Consider the following 18,701-nt stretch of genomic DNA (forward strand, 5'->3'; position numbering starts at 1 on the left):
CTTATTAGTTTATTGTTTACACTAATTTGTTGTTATATTGTAAAATAATACATTTGAGGTTTATAAAACTGGAAAAGATAAAAAGTAAGTGGTCCAAAAATATGTTTGAAATTCAGTTTTTGCTAAGTTGACAAGAAATTTAAAACTTTCATATCAGATTCTTAGTGGGCCATCAACTAATAATAGGCTAATGGGCTCAGAAAAAATTTACAATTAACTAAAATACAGATTTAGAATAGTTCCACTGTCTTAGAACTTTGAATTATATACTCAAAGTAAAAGAAACTGTGTCTTATTATTAGTTTTTGTCTAATTGTTACAGTATTTGTGGTGGCAAGAATTTGATTTTAAGGGGATGGTATTATAAAAACATTCCCTTATAGTTGTTTCTGATCCATCCATGTTTATAAAACAGTGTGTTTACGTTCAATACCAGGTCTCTAAAAGAGGCTTTGTGAGAGGTTAAAGGAGATTCATCCTATTCTTACTCATCCCCAACCCAAGTTTACCACCTTAAAATATGAAATCTGTTACCAATTCAATAAGCTTATTGTTTACAAACTTGAAGATTTTTTTTAGGCAATTCTTGATTTAAAATATTTTAAATAATACTAAATAGTGCTCATTCCAATTCTCTCCCATTTTATGTTCGAAGTTATTAATACCATTCTTTAATTGTCATTAACCATATACTGTTATTCACCATATATGACCATGACCTTTAAAACCCACTAAAATTATTGAATTGCTTTATCAATTTTATTATTAGTGCTAGAAGAAATTTTAGTCTGCACATTGAATCTCAAAATATTTTTAAGAGAGCCTAAGGGTTCTGTAGTAGTGTCTCAGACTTACAAGGAGCTAAGGATCGAGCATATGAGGCTAAACTTACCCATGTCTTCCAACCAGAAAACAAAACCTCACACTGTTAAAAAGAAAAGATAACTTTAAAAGCCATTACATTCAAATGCCCTCATTTTACAAATGGAGAAAGTGAGCCCTGAGTGAATGGACTGTAGTTAACAGAGTAGACCTAGTCCCCTTTCTGCTATACCACACCATTTATTCTTTAACATTCTTCATCCTGCACAGTACATTATAATAAACACATCTTGAATGAATTTTGCAGTTTATTTACTTTAGTCTTAGTTTTTAGCTAAAAATTTAATCTTGATTTGCGTGGGCAAATTGCTATTTTGGAAAAGTTTCCAACAAGGCGGCCTACTTTTATCAGACCTTGGATTAACCCAGACTAACTTGCCTTTTTTTTTTTCCCTTGCTTACACCTACAGTGATCTTTTTTAAAGGGGACTGATTTTATTAAGAGTATAATTTAAGCTGATTTTGTTGGACTATGAAAAGGAAATGGTGATGTGAAGGATCACTGTGTCTGATAGTTATTTCCTTCCTTCCCTGGCATTTTTCGAGGGGTAAGGTCAATCTTCTACCTTTATAACTCAACTAGAGTTGTTCACGTTATGTTTTATCTTTTTCATACTCCTAGATAATATCAGTCTAAGTTAAATTAAAGTGTGAGTTCATTGAATTAAATTCAACAAGTGAACACTGAGTACTAGCTATGTACAAAAAGTGGTGGACACAGAAATTAGGGCAGAGGAGCAATTCATTCTTAACTAACCACTAACATAAGTAAGAATGATAAATTGGTAGCAGAAAAATAGGTAATTCTAAGGAATCTGAATTGGAAAACATATTAGTCTGTTGCATTTTTTTCCATATAATAAAAGACACATTTTTCATTTTCACCAATAACTTTATTGATTTGGATTTTTTGAGTATGTCAGCTAATTCCCACTGTTGGCTTCTAACGTGTAGAGGCCAAGGGTGCTGCTAAACATCTTCCAATGCATAGGTCAGCTCCACAGTAAAGAATTATTTGACCAGTATGTCAATCAGTAGTACCAAGAAGCTGTGCAAACCACTTTTGACATGTTTGATTGATCACAGCACCTTCTGCATACACTACACACCTTTCTTGAAATAATAAAGTATAATACACTGACAGTATTGCATATTTTCTTTCATTTTCAATATTAAAAATGCCTATACAAAAGTTCACCCATTTTGATAAGATATTTTTTAATGCTGATATGATAGCTTTCAAAAGACAATCTAACAAAATTGTTTTTGAATGAAGTTAAAGACAACTTAAGCACAACTACAGCCAGCATATGGGAAAAAAAAACAAATGAACTTTTTGGCCAATCTAATAAATAAATTTTAATAAAGAGGAATAGCTGAGCAATATTCTTAGAATATTTTTAAAAACTATTTTTAGAATAGCAAATAGCCCAAAGGGGAACTGCAGCATTAAAGTGGGAAATATAGTAGGAAATCAACCTTTAGATGGTTAAATAAGACAAGACTATAGGAAGCCTCAAATTTCTATATGAATTGGCTTTTTTCCCCTATGGATGATAGTCATTAAAGGACTTTAAGGAATAGCGGGACCTGAATAAAACATTCTCTTTAGGATGATCATCAGTGGTACGAAGAGGAAGTCAGAAAAGCCAAAGATTAGGGATGGGTAATCATGGGTACTGGCAGTGGAATCAGGAAAGTAATTTCAGAAACAGAGTGGTTAGAGATTGAAGGTAATTGGTTATATAGTAGTGGCTCTAGTTTTCTGTTGTTATTTAACAAATGATCCCCAAATAAAATAGCTGTTATTTCTCATGATTTTGTGTTGACTAGATGCTTCTCTGCTGCTCTTGCTTGGACTTTCCTGTCTGCATGCAGCTGAGGGTCCAGCTAGGACAGGGTAGTCTAGAATGGCTTCCCTCCATGTCTGGGGCCTCTCCGAGACAGCAGGAACTGTTGGGCGTCTCTCAGTAACTTAGCCCCTTCACAGCATTGTAGTCTCCAGGATCCAGGAGACTGAGACCTGCAAAACCTCTTGAAACAATAGCTTTGAAAGTCATACAGTATGACTTCTGCCACATTCTTTTGGTTAAAAGCAAATCATAAGTACAGCCCAGAATCAAGGGATGAAGAAACAGATTCCATCTCTTAATGAGAAGAGCTGCAAAGATTTGGGGCCATATTTAATCAGTCATCATAGGAGTCTAATGCTACAGTTTGTTTTTTCTTTTTAGGTGACCCGAGTTGGAAAATCCAAGGTTAAATAATCTTTTGTTTTCACTTATTTTATTTATTGATCACTTAACTGGTATTCAGTAAAAGCTAGTTTTGTAAAACCTAATTCGTACATTAAATAGATTATTGAATGCACTCAAATGTTGTTATCTTAGGTCTTTCTGAAATAAATTTGAGATCGCTTCTAATAATATAGACTGTGTGGTTTATAAAATAAAGATAGAAAATCATGGTCCTATTTTGGAGAAGGTATGAATTCCCAAGCCATAATAATTAACGTATTTGCCATAATTAAATATCAGACTTACTTTGGGTTTCCTGACAGCAAAGGTAAAATAGAAAACCAAGGTGCAGTTCTTATCAGAAAGTAGGAACCTAGTGATTCTTTCATGTCCTCATTTGAGAACTCACATAATAGGTACTAAGTATCATGTAGACAGTGAGTGGCCTTGCAATTTTGCAACATATGCAGAAATGTTTTATGCACCCTTCTTATAGTGACTTTTGAGGAAAAACTATGGACATAAAGCATAACTCAGTGAGTAGAATTCTCTAGTGCTAAGCAAAAGCATTCAAGTATATAACCTACCAATAGTCATATTAGATCCAAGGAAAAATTAGATCCAAGTCTTCTGGAGGAGTAAATGGATAACTTTAGACCCATACTATACTGTTCAAGGTGTAGTCCATGGACCAGTGCTGGTTCATGAACAATTTGATGCAGCTTCAAATTAAACACAGAAATTAAGAATAAGCATTTAGAAATTTTTATGGTAGTTGCTTCACCATCCAAGTGTGTATGTATTTTAAAAAACTGTTAGTCCATGACAGATTGAAAATACTGTCAAAAGTTAGTCCTGCATCACAGATAGTCTTTCTAACTATTATTTGCTGCTTTGGAGATTTGGATAGAAATGTGATGTTCTCAACTCTTATTAAGGGCCTGATGTTCTCTCCCTTCATGTTGCTGATTTGAGAGCCAAGCTATGCACTGTATCTGGGATGCTTGTGATGGCTTCCTGTTGTACAGTTGAAATGTCTAAATGGTATTTCTAGTAGTATGGAAGTTCAGAACATACCTCCAGAGAAAGCTAGGATTTTCCTCAGAAAGAACCTAGTATTTTAAGTATTAATATTTGTGGTTAATTTTATTACTACAGACCATTCTTGTTCAGTCCTGGTATCCAATCACTGTGGCCACAAATTCTAGAGAGCAGAAGAAAATACTGGCCAAATATTTGTTAGAAACATCTGGTAACTTAGATGGTCTGGAATACAAGTTGCATGATTTTGGCTACAGAGGAGTCTCTTCCCAAGAGGTAAGAAACTGAAGTAAACCTCATTGAATAAAATGTAGATTGTCAGAAGACTACCATTATAACCTTTCTGGGATGTTATGGGATTGATGTTGGTCCACATAGAACACATTTTGAAATTCCAGAAATTTAGTGAACAGATAAAGTATGTACTGTGTGTTAGCCTCTGTTTAAAGTTCATGGACTATAGCCTTCAACAAATGTTTCCATCCTTTATATATCAGATGAGTGGGTAAATGGACTGACAGACATATAATATGGCAGATATCAGATAATGCTACAGAGAAGCATTAGGCAGAGTAAGGGAAAAGAGGGTGATGGGAAATGGCGGTAGGTCACTGTTAAACCGTTCTCTTTGAGGAGGTGACAGTTGAATTCTTAAATACTTAAGAAAATTTGGATCTTTGTCATAGGAACTGTTTTCTCTGATAATAGTTAAATATCTCTCTAAGAATAGCAGAAGACAGCAATTCTTTGGGAGTTGTATGGTCTATACCCAAGTATGGGTCTTTCTTTTTTCTTCTTTTGGATTTTGGTTTTGGGTTTATTTTCCAGACTGCTGGCATAGGGGCGTCTGCTCATTTGGTTAACTTCAAAGGAACAGATACAGTAGCAGGAATTGCTCTAATTAAAAAATACTATGGAACAAAAGATCCTGTTCCAGGCTATTCTGTTCCCGCAGCAGAACACAGGTAAAATTCTGTTTTCATTCTCTTGCCATATAAATATTTGTTTTCTATGATTACTAAGTTTTTTCCTTCATTTATTTGTAATTCATTTATAATTTTGCTTAACTACAGAGCTGGGTTCTCCAGTAATTCTTCATGACCTTAAGCAATACAAATTTATTACTTATACTTTGTATAAAGATTAGTATCAGGGAGGTAGAGAACTTGTAACCATCCTAATGGAAACAGTTTAGGAGTGTTTTTTTCAACTGGTATATTTATTTCCCTTATAGGTTTTTCTTTAAAGGACTTTTCCTGCTGCTCTATGGCAATGTGCAGATAAATTTTATCTGTTAAATTAAGTCTAGAACCACTCAAACCTGATTGCTTTTTTTCCTTTCCCTCCTCTTCTACATGACCTCACCTGTCTTTTTCTTGGGAATTGTCATCTGGAGTTAGTACCCTCAACTGTAGATGAGCAAGTAAGCCCTTTCAATGAAATGAAGAAAGTTCAGATTCTTCTTTTGCTTCCTTATCTAATATCACTAAATTATCTCAAATTGAACTAGAAGGCAGTTGTAATCTAAGCAGCAGCTGGTCTGATCCTAGAGTTAACTTGTTTTGAAAAGATGTGCTGGGGTGGGGGTGGGGAGTGGAAGAGGGTGTAGTGGAAATAAGTGGTAATAGAAAAAGTTTTTAAACAATCAGGTCAAACCTTGTTTCTGGTTCTTTTAACAAAATTTATTTACTGTCTGGGGAGATTTAGTAAGTCCTACTTACACTATTGCAGGGTGTCAAAACCAGTAGTGAGCTTAGAATAAAGCTTGAGCTTTTTATAAAAAGTAATTTATATTCATTAAGCTCTTGCTTTATATTACAAAAGCTAAGCATTTATTCAAGTTAATCTACTGAGCACTACAAAGGATAGGTAGAAATTTGACTGTCTTTAGGATAAAATAGTACAGTAGTGACATTCTTCTCTGTTGATTAAGTACTTTTACGGGGGTACAATTAAAGTACTGTAGTGGTGCAAGGGAAGAAAGGATTGTATTCCAGTGACAGAATCAAGAAAGGTTTTATGGAGGTAGGATGTGAAATCGACTTATTGAAGGAATGGTAAAATGTAATGGCAGTCACAGTGATCATGCGTTCTCTAAATGAATATTTACTGCATGCCTACCATGTGTCAGGCATTGTCCTGAGAGAGCCAGAAAAAAGGGGAGACTAAATGTGTTTAGGGAATCAGGGATAACACACAGAGACTGTAGGGAACATAAGGTAAACTGGGAAGATAGATTAGTGAAGGCTCTCAAATTTATGCTAGGTTATCCTAATTCCATTTTCAAATGGAAGTGAGCATTGAAATGTTTGAGCAAAGAAGTGATGTCAAAGAAATATTTTAGGAACATTATTTTGATAGCAGGGTTTCTGCTGAATTAGAAAAGAGAAATAAGAAGGTAGGAGGCTTTCTAGGAAGCTATTGCAACAGTTATGAGAGGTGACAAGGTTCAAAACCAACTGGCCAAAATGAATGGAAAGAAGCAGATAAACATGAGCAATGGCTTTGGGGATGAAGTTGCTAGAACTTGATTTTGAATTGAGACTCAGTAGAGAGTAGATTCAGCTAACATTTATGAGGATTACCATATTAGGGCCTTCTTGAATGCCACATTTAAGACTAGTAAAACTGGAAAAATTTATTAACACAATGGTTTTAGTGTTAGCAGTATTTTTATTTCAGACTTAGATGTGTATATATTTTTTACAACTTAATGTAGTATCCATGTATTATACACTTGACTAATGTTTTGTTTCATAGTAATAACATCATATGTACAGTACTATAAATATGAGAATAAAAAGACTGTCATTTTTAGGGCTTTAATGTTAAAATGGTGAAAATCCATTTTACTTGTACAACCGTATAATATTTACTGCATTTATAAGTGTTCAACTCCTTAATATAGATTAAGAATATTTCAAATGTCCTTAAATATAAAAGTCTTTTAAGCAACAGTATAGTGAATAGAACTTCACAGCTGACATACGGGTGGCCTTGGGCAAATCACTTATCTCTCTGTTCTTCGGTTCCTCCACCCAGCCAAACAAATGGAGGAGCAAAAATTTTACACCTTTAATATCAGCCTGGCATAAATGAGAATAAATGAGCTGACATCTAAAATAACTTTAAAAATAAGAAAACTCCAAAATTTACAGCACTGCCATTGCTAGATATTTTCTTAAGGAATATATTCATCTGGGTTTAGAAATATTGAATTACATAACTTTTCCCTCAAATTTGGGAAAGGTATCTAATTATGTACTGCAAATTGGAATATTAGCATATTTAGAGTTAATTGAATAAATATTTATGATCTTCATATACCAAATACTATATTAGAAGAATAGGTATAACATTTGGATTATGTACAGGGTGCTTTGGGAGGTGACTGGGATAATGAGATGAAGATACTCATCTTCCTAACAAAGTACAGCTGGAGTACAGAAGGAAAATCTGTGCTAGGGTGCACGTTTTGGAAACACTCATCACACAGTATTTTTAAAAGCTTATAGTGTTTTTCCATTCACGGAGGTGTATAAAGGGAGACAAATGCCCAGATCAGAGCCTTTGGTCAGACCGAAGGAAGGAGAGAGAGCATAGCATCTGTTGAAGACTGAAAGGGAGCTGTAGATGTCGAAAAAAATCAAAACACAGGAGGTGTCATTGAAGTCATGGGAGAGAAAGCTTCAGGAAAGTTCAAATGCCACAGAGAAAGCATAAAGGCTGAAAATGAACAGTTACATTTGCTAGACATGATAAACACAAATAGCCAAGTTAGATGACTATTGATACAATGCTAGTAAAACATAACTGCATAAGCAATGACCTCTTAACTGTAGGATTTTTTTCTACAGTTCGAAAGCTCTGCAGTATTGCAAGTCTTCGCTCTTAATTGTGTCCCTGATAAAGAGAGCAGTAGCAATTTCGTTTTTTTCATCCTCACATTAGGATATATTTTTTACTGATTTTAGAGAGAAACACACACATCACTGTGAGAGAGAAACATCGATTGGTTGCCTCCTGTATTCCCCCCAACCAGGGATGGAACCCACAACCTTTTGATGTACTGGATGACACTCTGACCAACTGAGCCACCTGGCCAGGGCGACAGTAGCAATTCTTGATACAAAGAAAGGGCTTCTCTTCATCATGTCTCAATTTTCCCTTACTCTGCAGATGTTTGCATCATGCCTCTGATGCCAACATAGTTACTGGCAGCCTCTAGTTGTTTAGAAGAGTGTTCACTATATAAATAGGCCATTTCTCCATTTCAGACAAGAGTAGTGTCTCTGGGTAAATAAACCTGAGTGGTACATGCTCAGCTCTCCACAGCATACCACTGGCAGCACAGAAAATATTGTTTACTCCTGTCCTTCAGGAGAAAAGTAGAAATAAAATAACAATTTCAAACATAAATTAGTATGACTCATCAAACCGTTTGAGATAAATTTATACCTGTGTAGTGTTCTACAATAAATGAATGGGTTGTCTTTTCATTGTTTTACTTAAGAAAATGGGGTAAAGGCAAAGACTAGAAAATTAGGGAACAAATAAAAATTACTTGGCATGAAGAAATGGTAATTTTCAAATTCGTCATTTTGTTTAAGAGTTTGAAAGATTGTATAGAGGGTTGAGCAAAAGTAGGTTGACAGTTGTGAGAATGTAAAATACTTTATTCTTTTATTATTTATTACTATATTAATTAGTATTAACTTGTTTTTGCCTACTTCTGTATTAGAGATTCACAAGTACTTGTTACCTATTATTAATCTTTTCAATAAGAAGAACCATTATTGAAGACATTATAAAAATCACTATAACCATTCTTGCTTCATAGAAACTCTCACACTTTATTTCTCATCTAAATTATGTTTTGTACAAACTAAATATTAACATTTTTACTCCATGGGCATATATTAATAGTAGATAATCTATAAATGAAATAAATGACTTACCATTAAAAGATATAATAGGTAAAGATTTAGTTGACTATATGGATCTGTGTATAGATTAAGTAGTTGCCTTTAAGTTTTAGATTTTGAAAGATAAAGATCAAATACATGTCTGCTACTATTGGTATATGGTTTTGAAAATTCACAGGAGGGAGCTAAGTGCTTTACATTGCCTAGCAAATAATGGGAGCATGTGTTCATTCTTTCTAACATCTGGGCATAATGAATTGAGTGCATTCAGTAAGTGCTTTTTAGTTCACTGAGTTCCAATGAGTAGGTTCAGGAGTAACCCCCAAAAAGTTGAATATGACTTAAAAGCTAAACTAACTATTGGAGAGGAAAAATATTACTTTTAGTCTTTTAAAAAATTATTCAAGGGGTGGTTTAGTCCAACTATTTATCTAGCCTGCTAAACATAAGATATGGTTCAGGAACAGTAATGTGTCTGCCTAAGTAAATCTGTATTTTCATTTTGTTTTCTAGTACCATAACAGCTTGGGGGAAAGACCATGAAAAAGATGCTTTTGAACATATAGTAACACAGTTTTCGTCAGTGCCTGTATCTGTGGTCAGCGATAGCTATGATATTTATAATGCGTGTGAGAAAATATGGGGTGAAGATCTAAGACATTTAATAGTATCAAGAAGTACAGAAGCACCACTAATAATCAGACCTGACTCTGGAAATCCTCTTGACACTGTATTAAAGGTAAATTTTAATACATAACTTGATTATTAAAATGCTTATCAACCAGCTTGCATCAACACTACTTTTGATTTTATTTATACATATATCATTTCAGAGCTATCTGGACCTTATTTTAGAGTTGCAGCCAGGAGAAGGTAATAGATTTGCCCAAGGTCACACATTAATAACAAAAGGGTACCCAGACTTATGGGTTACTTACATAAACTGTCAAAGAGACAGTTAAGTATTACTGATACTTTCTACTTACTTTCAATATTAATAGCATTACCATTTTAAGGAATCCTGTGATTTACTTATACCAAGTTTATAGCTTGTTTATTTTTCCTGTATCACAAGTCATTGCTATACTTTTGAAATTCTTAGTGCAAAAGAAATACATGCAAGGTGATGTGGTAAAAAATCTTTTGAAAATACTCTTCAAGTAGTGATTCTTTAAAGGTCTTCAGTTCTCAGTGTATCAGTGTTGTCTATTTTTAGTGTTCAGGACTTGGCTTGCCTTTTTTTTGAAAAGCACTAAATAAAAAAGCAGGTTATTTGATCTTCACTACTAGAAAAATATTGCATTAGGTGCTTTACTTAAGCTGTCATCTACTCTGTATGATAAGTGTTACATTCTCTTTTTATAGACCAAGAAGCAGACTTAGATAAAGAGGTTAAAGTAACTTGCTCAAGGTCACACAACATGTAAAATAGCCAAGTATCCATTGTCACCTTCTCATTTTACCACAGTTTCCCAGCTAATGATTAGATGATAAATTACCACTTAAAAGAGGGCGGATATAGAACCAAGGAAGTCTTTTCTTATCCTGTTAAGTAATAGGCCAATCTTAAAGTCTTTTTTTAAAAGATTTTATTTATTTTTAGACAGAGGAGAAATGAGAGAGAGGTAGAGAAACAGCCACGCGTGGTTGCCTTTCATACTGCCCCCAATTGGGGACCTGGCTGGCAACCCAGGCATGTGCCCTGACTGGGAATCAAACCGGCGACCTCTTGTGTCACAGGCCAGCACTCAAACCACTGAGCCATACCAGCCAGAGCCTTAAAGTCTTATCTTAGCCTCAAATGTTAACAGATTTAGTTCTAGCAAATTTAACAGGTTTCATGTTTTTCCTGTTACCTAATAAAAAAATATGTAGACTTAGTTTTAAGAATAATAAAGTCATCAATAGGGAATTTCCTCATTGTTAGAATCATCAGTCTATTTAGGAAAAGGGAGTGTTGTTGAGGAGGAAAATTGTTCAATAAGTCTTTTGAATATGACTAAGCTTTTTGAGAAATTTTAAATCAATGTTTAGGTATATCAGCTGCTACACAACTTTTTAGTAGTTAATGAATGAGTGGTATGATTTGCATATTACACAGTTTAGTTTAAAAATTGTGTGTCATCTTTAATTGAGGAGAACTTCAGAGAAATTGGGTTAGATATGCTTCATTTCCAACTTTGTCTTGCAAATCATAGTTCTCTGAATTTTGTAATTCAAATGGATTTATATTTGTTTTATCAAAATTAAACCAAACAGAACTATTAGGGACAAAAAGAATAAATCCAGATCAAAAGTATAATCATGAGTTTGTTAAGTAGTGCTTTCTATACTTTTTAAAACTGTTATATTTACTGTCTTAAGCTCCTAATGTTAAAGGTTTTTTTTAATGAATATGTAATTTAAAAGATGTAGAGGGAAAAATGCTGTTTTGAGACACTTCACTGTTAAAATGACTTGATAGAAAATACAATGCCTGTTTCTAACATAATGAGAAGGAATTGAGACTAAATTTTGAAAGATTTATATATACGGTAAAATTTTTTAAGTAAATTGATTATTTTTTATATTCTCAAGATTGTCTAGCAAAGCAAAGTCTCTTTTTTAACTTTGAAAAGCTTTTACACTTTCTTTTTTCATTTTTAGTTATTTTGTATTGGGTGTGTATTTTTCTGTACAGGTTTTGGATATTTTGGGTAAGAAGTTCCCTGTTACTGAGAACTCAAAGGGCTATAAGCTGCTACCACCTTATCTTCGAGTTATTCAAGGGGATGGAGTAGATATTAATACTCTACAAGAGGTATGTGTTTATATTAAGTGTTCCAATAAAATAATCATAATCTCCTTTTTTGTTTGATAAACAACACATTTATAATTTCAGCACAATTGTGATTCTTTTCATAAGTGTTATAATGGTGTGTGCCTTTTCTGTTAACTGCTTAGATTTTGTAAAGAACAGTAACTTAAAGTATAGACGTACCAACCAAACCACATTTGCTATTCTCAGTTCTCACTGGCCATCCTAGATGACAAGCCTAATGAAGTATCACTAAGACAATGCCAGTCAAGGAATGTTCCTTGTATATAAAACAAAAAGTCTTTCTTTTTTAAGATTTTATTTATTTATTTTTAGAAAGAGCAGAAGAGTGGGAGAGAAACATCAGTGTGTGGTTGCCTCTCATGCACCCCCACCGAGGACCTGGCCTACCACCCAGGCATGTGCTCTGACTGGGAATTGAACCAGTGACCCTTTGGTTCATAGGCTAGCACTCAGACTGCTGAGCCACACCAGCCAGGGCTAAAACAAGAAATCTTGGTGTTGCTCATACAGGTTCAGTTTTAATGGAGTGGAGCTTCACATATGCTAACCATGTGAAACTCACATGTATTCATATGTGTGTATTCAAAATTATAAAATGATTGGTCAGCTCTTCTAAATTAAGCCTAGACTGTCATCACTATTATTGTTAGATTTAGTCAAATAGTGTATTATGTTAAAACTTTTGCCTCTTTTGTTCTCAAATAAGCTTCTGAAGAGCTATAACTTCATAAAATATACTCCATAAAAGTTATGGGTATCACTGATTTCATAATGTGGACTCTGCCATTATAAACCATTGACATTTTAATATATACCAGTCCCGGGTGGTATCCACTTGTATAATACAAGTTACCAAAGATTTTTCTGTTTGACAGAGTCTAGTGTGATTAAAGATCAGTACTCAAATTTTAAATAGCTTGTTTTCCAAAGAGTCATTTAAAAGTAAGAATTACTGAATGTAAGAAATAGGATTTCTGTAGTGATGTGGATTTAGAGTTCCAAAATGAGGTTTCTTCTACTAACTCTCTGTAACTGTGGAAACTCCCCAAATTCCTGTAAGACATTTGGGTTGGAACATTTGGGGCTTTCCTGTGAAAGGGAGTGAGGAGAAGGAAGACCTGATTTTAGAGATCTCAGCTGGCATATGTCATTGCTGTTGACTTTTTAGCTCAGCTGAATCAAAGGTTTCTTATCTTGTAAGAACCGTTACTCATTTCTACACTTTAGGCAGTTTAGTAGGTACCCTCTTGATCCTTCTTTCAGATGAAGAAACATGGGCAGGGTACTGCACCATTTTCAGGAAAACCATTAGCTCCATGCCCTCCCCACTACTATCTGCCCTCCTTTGTTCCAGTGGTGAACTCTAAGTTGGAACGTTCAATCAGGTATTTGACCTTCCCTTTAAACACTGAAACTCTCGGCTTTCTTTTTCTTTCTTTCTTTTTTTTTTAAACCATGAATGAGAAGTCAGATACTGAGACAGGTACACAAATAGTCTTTGGCATTGGTGAAACCTTAAACAGAATGATCAAAGAATGAATAATTTGTATAATGCAAATATACTCATGTTGATTTACCGAAAGAATGAAACCTGCTTTCTTCATATTGGAAGTGGATCAAAATAAGATTTTAGAAGCAGAAGGAAGAATTTATGTAGTGCTTTTGCTTTTTATATATACTAAATTAGATGCCTTAATTTTGACGGAATGAAAAATCTGTTTAATTTCAGACATCTGACTTCTTTCATTGACTGTCAGTCTCACTATTTGGACTGCTTATTCCCAGTCTTCCCTGTGACATCCACATGAAATTTACAACATACGCACACCCAAGCTTGTGTGTACCAAAATCAGTCTGCTTATTTAGGAAAAGAAGCAAAAAATCTCTTTTGTGTTGGACAAAATACAGACGTCTTCTCTTTATGTTTGTGTCTTGGTTAGGGATTCAGTCATCTTGATTATCAAGGAGACCTCTGTATTGGAGTGGTTCATTAACAGTGTTAAAATGATATCAGATTCTCAAATTTTAGTGAGAAGATTTCTTTGCAAGTGATGTCCCACATATTTTAAACACTTTTCTTCCCTTTTAACAATCCTACTATTTTTTTCCCTAAGAGCCCTTTTCTCTACATTTCCAGGAAATTTCCCCTAACCCTCACAACTTTGATCCATAGATTAAATAGAAGATTTATGTAAATCTTGACAGTAGGGACACATTAATTTCTTTAATCTAAATATAATGTGCCCTGGCTGGTATAGCTCAGTGGATTGAGGGCTGGCCTGCGAACCACACGATCACGGTTCGATTCCCAGTCAGGGCACATGCCTAGGTTGCAGGCCAGTTCCCAGCAGGGGACGCACAAAAGGCAACCACACATTGATAGTTCTCTCCCTCTCTCCTTCCCTTCCTCTCTAAAGATAAATAAATAAAGTATTTAAAACAAAATTAAATTAAATAAATAAATAAATAAAATGTATTGTAAAAACAATTATAGATTGTAGTGCATGATTGAGGTATATGGATATGATAACAAAAATATTTTAAAACTTTTTATTGATTTTAGAGAGATGGAGGGAGGGAGAGAGAGAGACAGGAGAGACAGATACCAGTTTATTGTTCCACTTACTGATGTATATTCATTGGCTGTTTCTTGTATGTGCCCTGATTGGGGATCGAACCCACAATCTTGGTGTACTAGGACACTTCTCTGACAACTGAGCTATATCCAGCCAGGGCATGAGAACATTTTATTTAAATACTGATGGCATAATATGACTCTTCTCATTTTAGTTAGATACCTTGGGCATAAACAGGAAAATGAAGAGTAGAGTCTAACAGTTAAATTTTGTCCGTTTATGTCCAGTCAGATTTCCTTTTGATGGTATGTGTAAATATTTTTAAGTAATAATTTTCTCCCAAATTCTGTAATTTCCTGTACTCTTAACAGAACAGTTCACTTTAAATTTAAATGGTCTGAATTGTATAACTTTTGGTACAGCTATATTGGAAGAATATCTTTAAGAAACTGGGCCAGAAGTAGAGAGATATGACATTAGGTGATTGCTCTTCTTTGTAATTTCCTCGTTCCTGTGCTTCTGAGGCGTATCTAAAGTCATGGCACAGGTCTGACACTGACTTTCTGTTTGTTCTTATTTGTTTGTTTTAACCTCACCACCTTACCCTCCAGTTATGTTTCCCTTTCATTTCCTCCATTTTTGTTTTCTACTCTTCACATTTCTTTCATATTGAAATTTACTCTCAAAACATGTCTTATTTTGTATTGTTAATAAGGTTTTTATTGTTGTTTTAGTTATACTTTGTTCACAGTTATATCAGTGCTCCCCAAGTCTAAATCTGAATCCAGGACCTTTGAATACTTTTCAATTCAGGTTTAATAATAACGACATGAAACCAAGTTTATGTATAGCTAAGGAATGACTTTAAATTAAATTATGTATATTTTCATCTTGATTCCTCACATATAGTAGTAGAATTAGATGGAATTTAGGAAGAAACTTCCTTTTTTAATGTGGGGTTAAAATATTTTTATTGTTCATTGTTGCAGATAATAGATATATCAGATTAAGACTCTTACTATTTGAGGGGAATATAGTGAATTTATATAAAATTATTAAACCTGCTTATGGTTTTCTAATTCTGAAAATTTTGTTTCAATAAAAAGAAAGTAGACCTTCCAGTACTTCCTTTTGACTATTCTTATGAAATTAAAGGAACAGTTACTAAATTTGACTTGCAACCTTCTTTATTTTTTTTTTTTTTAGATTTTATTTATTTATTTTTAGAGCGGGGAAGGGAGGGAGAGAGGGAGAGAAACATCAATGCGTAGTTGCCTCTCTCAGCCCCTCTACTGGGGACCTGGCCCGCAACCCAGGCATGATCCCTGAGTGGGAATCAAGCTGGAGACCCTTTGGCTTACAGTTCAGTGCTCAGTCCACTGAGCCACACCAGCCAGGGCACAGCCTTCTGTCTTAAAAGTGATTCAAGATATGATACAGAAGACAGATGCTGGGTAAATAAGTCCTACTTAGGAAAAAGAAATATAAATGACAGTAATAATGTAGCTTAATAAATCTGTGTAATTAAATTATATGTCCCTTGATAAAAACTATTTTAGTTGTCAGAACTATATGTTCATACAGGTCTCTCTAGCTGGCTTATAGATAATCTTTCTGCCAAAAATGATCCAATGATAAATGTTAATGCCCAGTCTAGTCATAATTTTGTTTATGGCACTGGAGTTCTAGCCAGAGTAAAATGACTCTGCCAGTGTCTGAACTGATATGTAGGAGAGAATATTTTATATTATTTTGCCAACAATATCATATTGGTTGATGTTTTAAATGCCCCATTACATTTGACATGCATTTTGACATGCGATAGATAACATATAGTAATACAGGACAAATGTCTAGGTCTCATTGCTTGTGCTGCTGCCATCTGGGCTACAACTACAGGAGGCAGAGAAGTGTACTCAAGTAACCTTAGCTATGTACAGCCAATTTTTTTTCTCACTCTCTAATTTCGTTCATTTCCTTAATCCTAACCACAGTTAAGATGACAACACAAAATCCCTTTCAGGTTGCCCTTTTTGGGATGGGTAGATTTTTTTAAAAGAAAATGTGGGGCATAATTTTGTGTATACTTTATTATTTACTATGTTGTAAGACAACTCTAGAATGGGTTTATTCATCAGTATTGGTTATTGATGCGTATGGGCCCATATTACCTTCTTTTCCTAACAAATTACCTTCTTTTTTTCCAAATTACTTAGTGTTTTTGTTGTTGTTTTTCTCTTCCAAACAATTTAACATTTGTTTTATTTTTTTAATCTTCTAGATTGTAGAAGGCATGAAGCAAAAAAAATGGAGTATTGAAAATGTTTCTTTTGGTTCTGGTGGAGCTTTGCTACAGAAATTAACAAGAGACCTCTTGAATTGTTCCTTCAAATGTAGTTACGTTATAACCAATGGCCTTGGGGTATGTCCTTCAACCTTTACTCATATGTCAGTATCTTCTTTATGTGTCTGGGTAGAATGCAGTTATAAAGGATAAAAGGTCCTGAGCTATTAATATATTGTCAGGTATCACTCACTGTGGCTCATAAAAAAGGAAAGAAAAGAGACACTAGGTAAATAACATGGTTTAGGAGAATAAAGGAGACTGGGAAAAATGAGATGAAAGATTCAGAGACAGTGCAGGTCAGTTCTTTTCCATTGCTTCCTATAGTATATAACTTTGAATAAAAAACTGACCCTAGTTAATTAGGAACATCAGCTAACTTAGAAAGGTGGAGTGTGAGGTTGGAGTTGTGATAGCAGAATCATGTGCTCATAGCCTTAGAATAGGGGAACTCAAGCTGCTAGGCAGCTGAACAGTACTCCCCTTAGCTCTTCATACAGTCCAGTGTCCAACCCACGGCTCTTGGGCACCATGTGGCCCAGGATGGCTATGAATATGGCCCAAATTTAAATAATCAAACATTTACTTAAAACCTTTTTTTTTTTTGCTCATCAGTTTAGTGTTTGTATATTTGTATTTATTTATTTGTTTATTTAAGATTTTATGTATTTATTTTTAGAGGGGAAAGGGAAGGAGAGAGGTAGAGAAATATCAATGTATGGTTGCCTCTCATGCATCCCCCGCTGGGAACTGGCCTGCAAACCAGGCATGTTCCCTGACTGGGAATCAAACCGATATCGTCTGGTTCGAATGCCCGAGCTCAATCCACTGAGCCACACCAGCCAGGGCTTAGTGTTTGTGTATTTAATACGTGACCCAAGACAACTCTTCTTCCAGTGTGGCCCACAGACACCAGAAGGTTGGACACCCCTGCTTAAGAGTCGATGGGTCAAAGGGTGAAGGAGGGGAATCCTTGACTAAGAACACATGGTGTGATACCCTGCTTTGTTCACTTCCACCTTTCTTTGGAAATTACTGGGATTGACCCATCTGCTTCTTTCAAAGCCATCACTAGTTGCTTCTTACTATGTTTTGCTTCCTGCCTTTCTGATTGTGGAGCAGGTGGTCTGCTCTTAGGTTCTCTAGGTCTTTTTTGCTTCTGATAGTAACAAGAAATAGAATAAAAAGTAACAAAATGGAAAGGTTACGAAATTGGAAAGCCTTTACCTTAGTAAAATCCTAGTTCTGGAGCCACAGATTATAGAATTGATTGGACCAGGAATTATTTTTCTAGCATGCCTGTGCTATACTTTGATCAGTTTAAAGACGACTTGTAATGTAAAATAAGATACCTTAAGGATTACCTGTTAATCTCAGTGACTTCCTACAAAGGAGGATTTGGTATTCTGCAATGGTAAGAAAGGATAGCCAAGATTTAGATTTTGTTTTTTCCTAACAAGGGACTCACTCTGGCCTCCAAAACAGGCTAGAATTATGTTTCTAAAAGCTTGATGTGGATTCGTTTCATTATAACTATAAAATGCCTTAAAATTTATACATAAATTAAGTGTATGGCTTTTAAAAATAGAGTTAAGTGGCCATTTCTTATGATTAGTCTTCTTTTTCTCTTTCTGAATTTGGATTTCAGATTAATGTCTTCAAGGACCCAGTTGCTGATCCCAACAAAAGGTCCAAAAAGGGCCGATTATCTTTACATAGGACACCAGCAGGGAATTTTGTTACACTGGAGGAAGGAAAAGGAGACCTTGAGGAATATGGTCATGTATGTATCTATGCTGATGAAGTTTGTTTTGTTTTAACAGTAATAGCGTGGCTCTGCGAGGTAAAAAAAAGGAGGATTTTATGTTAGTATTT

General features: G+C 34.7%; 1 protein-coding gene across 1 annotated transcript in view; it reads left to right on the plus strand.

Moving 5' to 3' along the window:
- NAMPT (nicotinamide phosphoribosyltransferase) overlaps window positions 1-18,701 on the plus strand; it is a 37,620-nt gene that overhangs the window by 13,633 nt on the left and 5,286 nt on the right. The window contains exons 5-10 of the mRNA XM_037150485.2: window positions 4,278-4,436; window positions 4,989-5,125; window positions 9,599-9,824; window positions 11,766-11,885; window positions 16,764-16,904; window positions 18,475-18,609. Coding sequence (XP_037006380.1) covers window positions 4,278-4,436; window positions 4,989-5,125; window positions 9,599-9,824; window positions 11,766-11,885; window positions 16,764-16,904; window positions 18,475-18,609 — 918 coding nt within the window. The remainder of the gene's footprint in view (window positions 1-4,277; window positions 4,437-4,988; window positions 5,126-9,598; window positions 9,825-11,765; window positions 11,886-16,763; window positions 16,905-18,474; window positions 18,610-18,701) is intronic.

Source organism: Artibeus jamaicensis, unplaced genomic scaffold, assembly GCF_021234435.1.
Source record: "Artibeus jamaicensis isolate MK-2021 breed Jamaican fruit bat unplaced genomic scaffold, CSHL_Jam_final contig_834, whole genome shotgun sequence".
Taxonomy (NCBI): domain Eukaryota; kingdom Metazoa; phylum Chordata; class Mammalia; order Chiroptera; family Phyllostomidae; genus Artibeus; species Artibeus jamaicensis.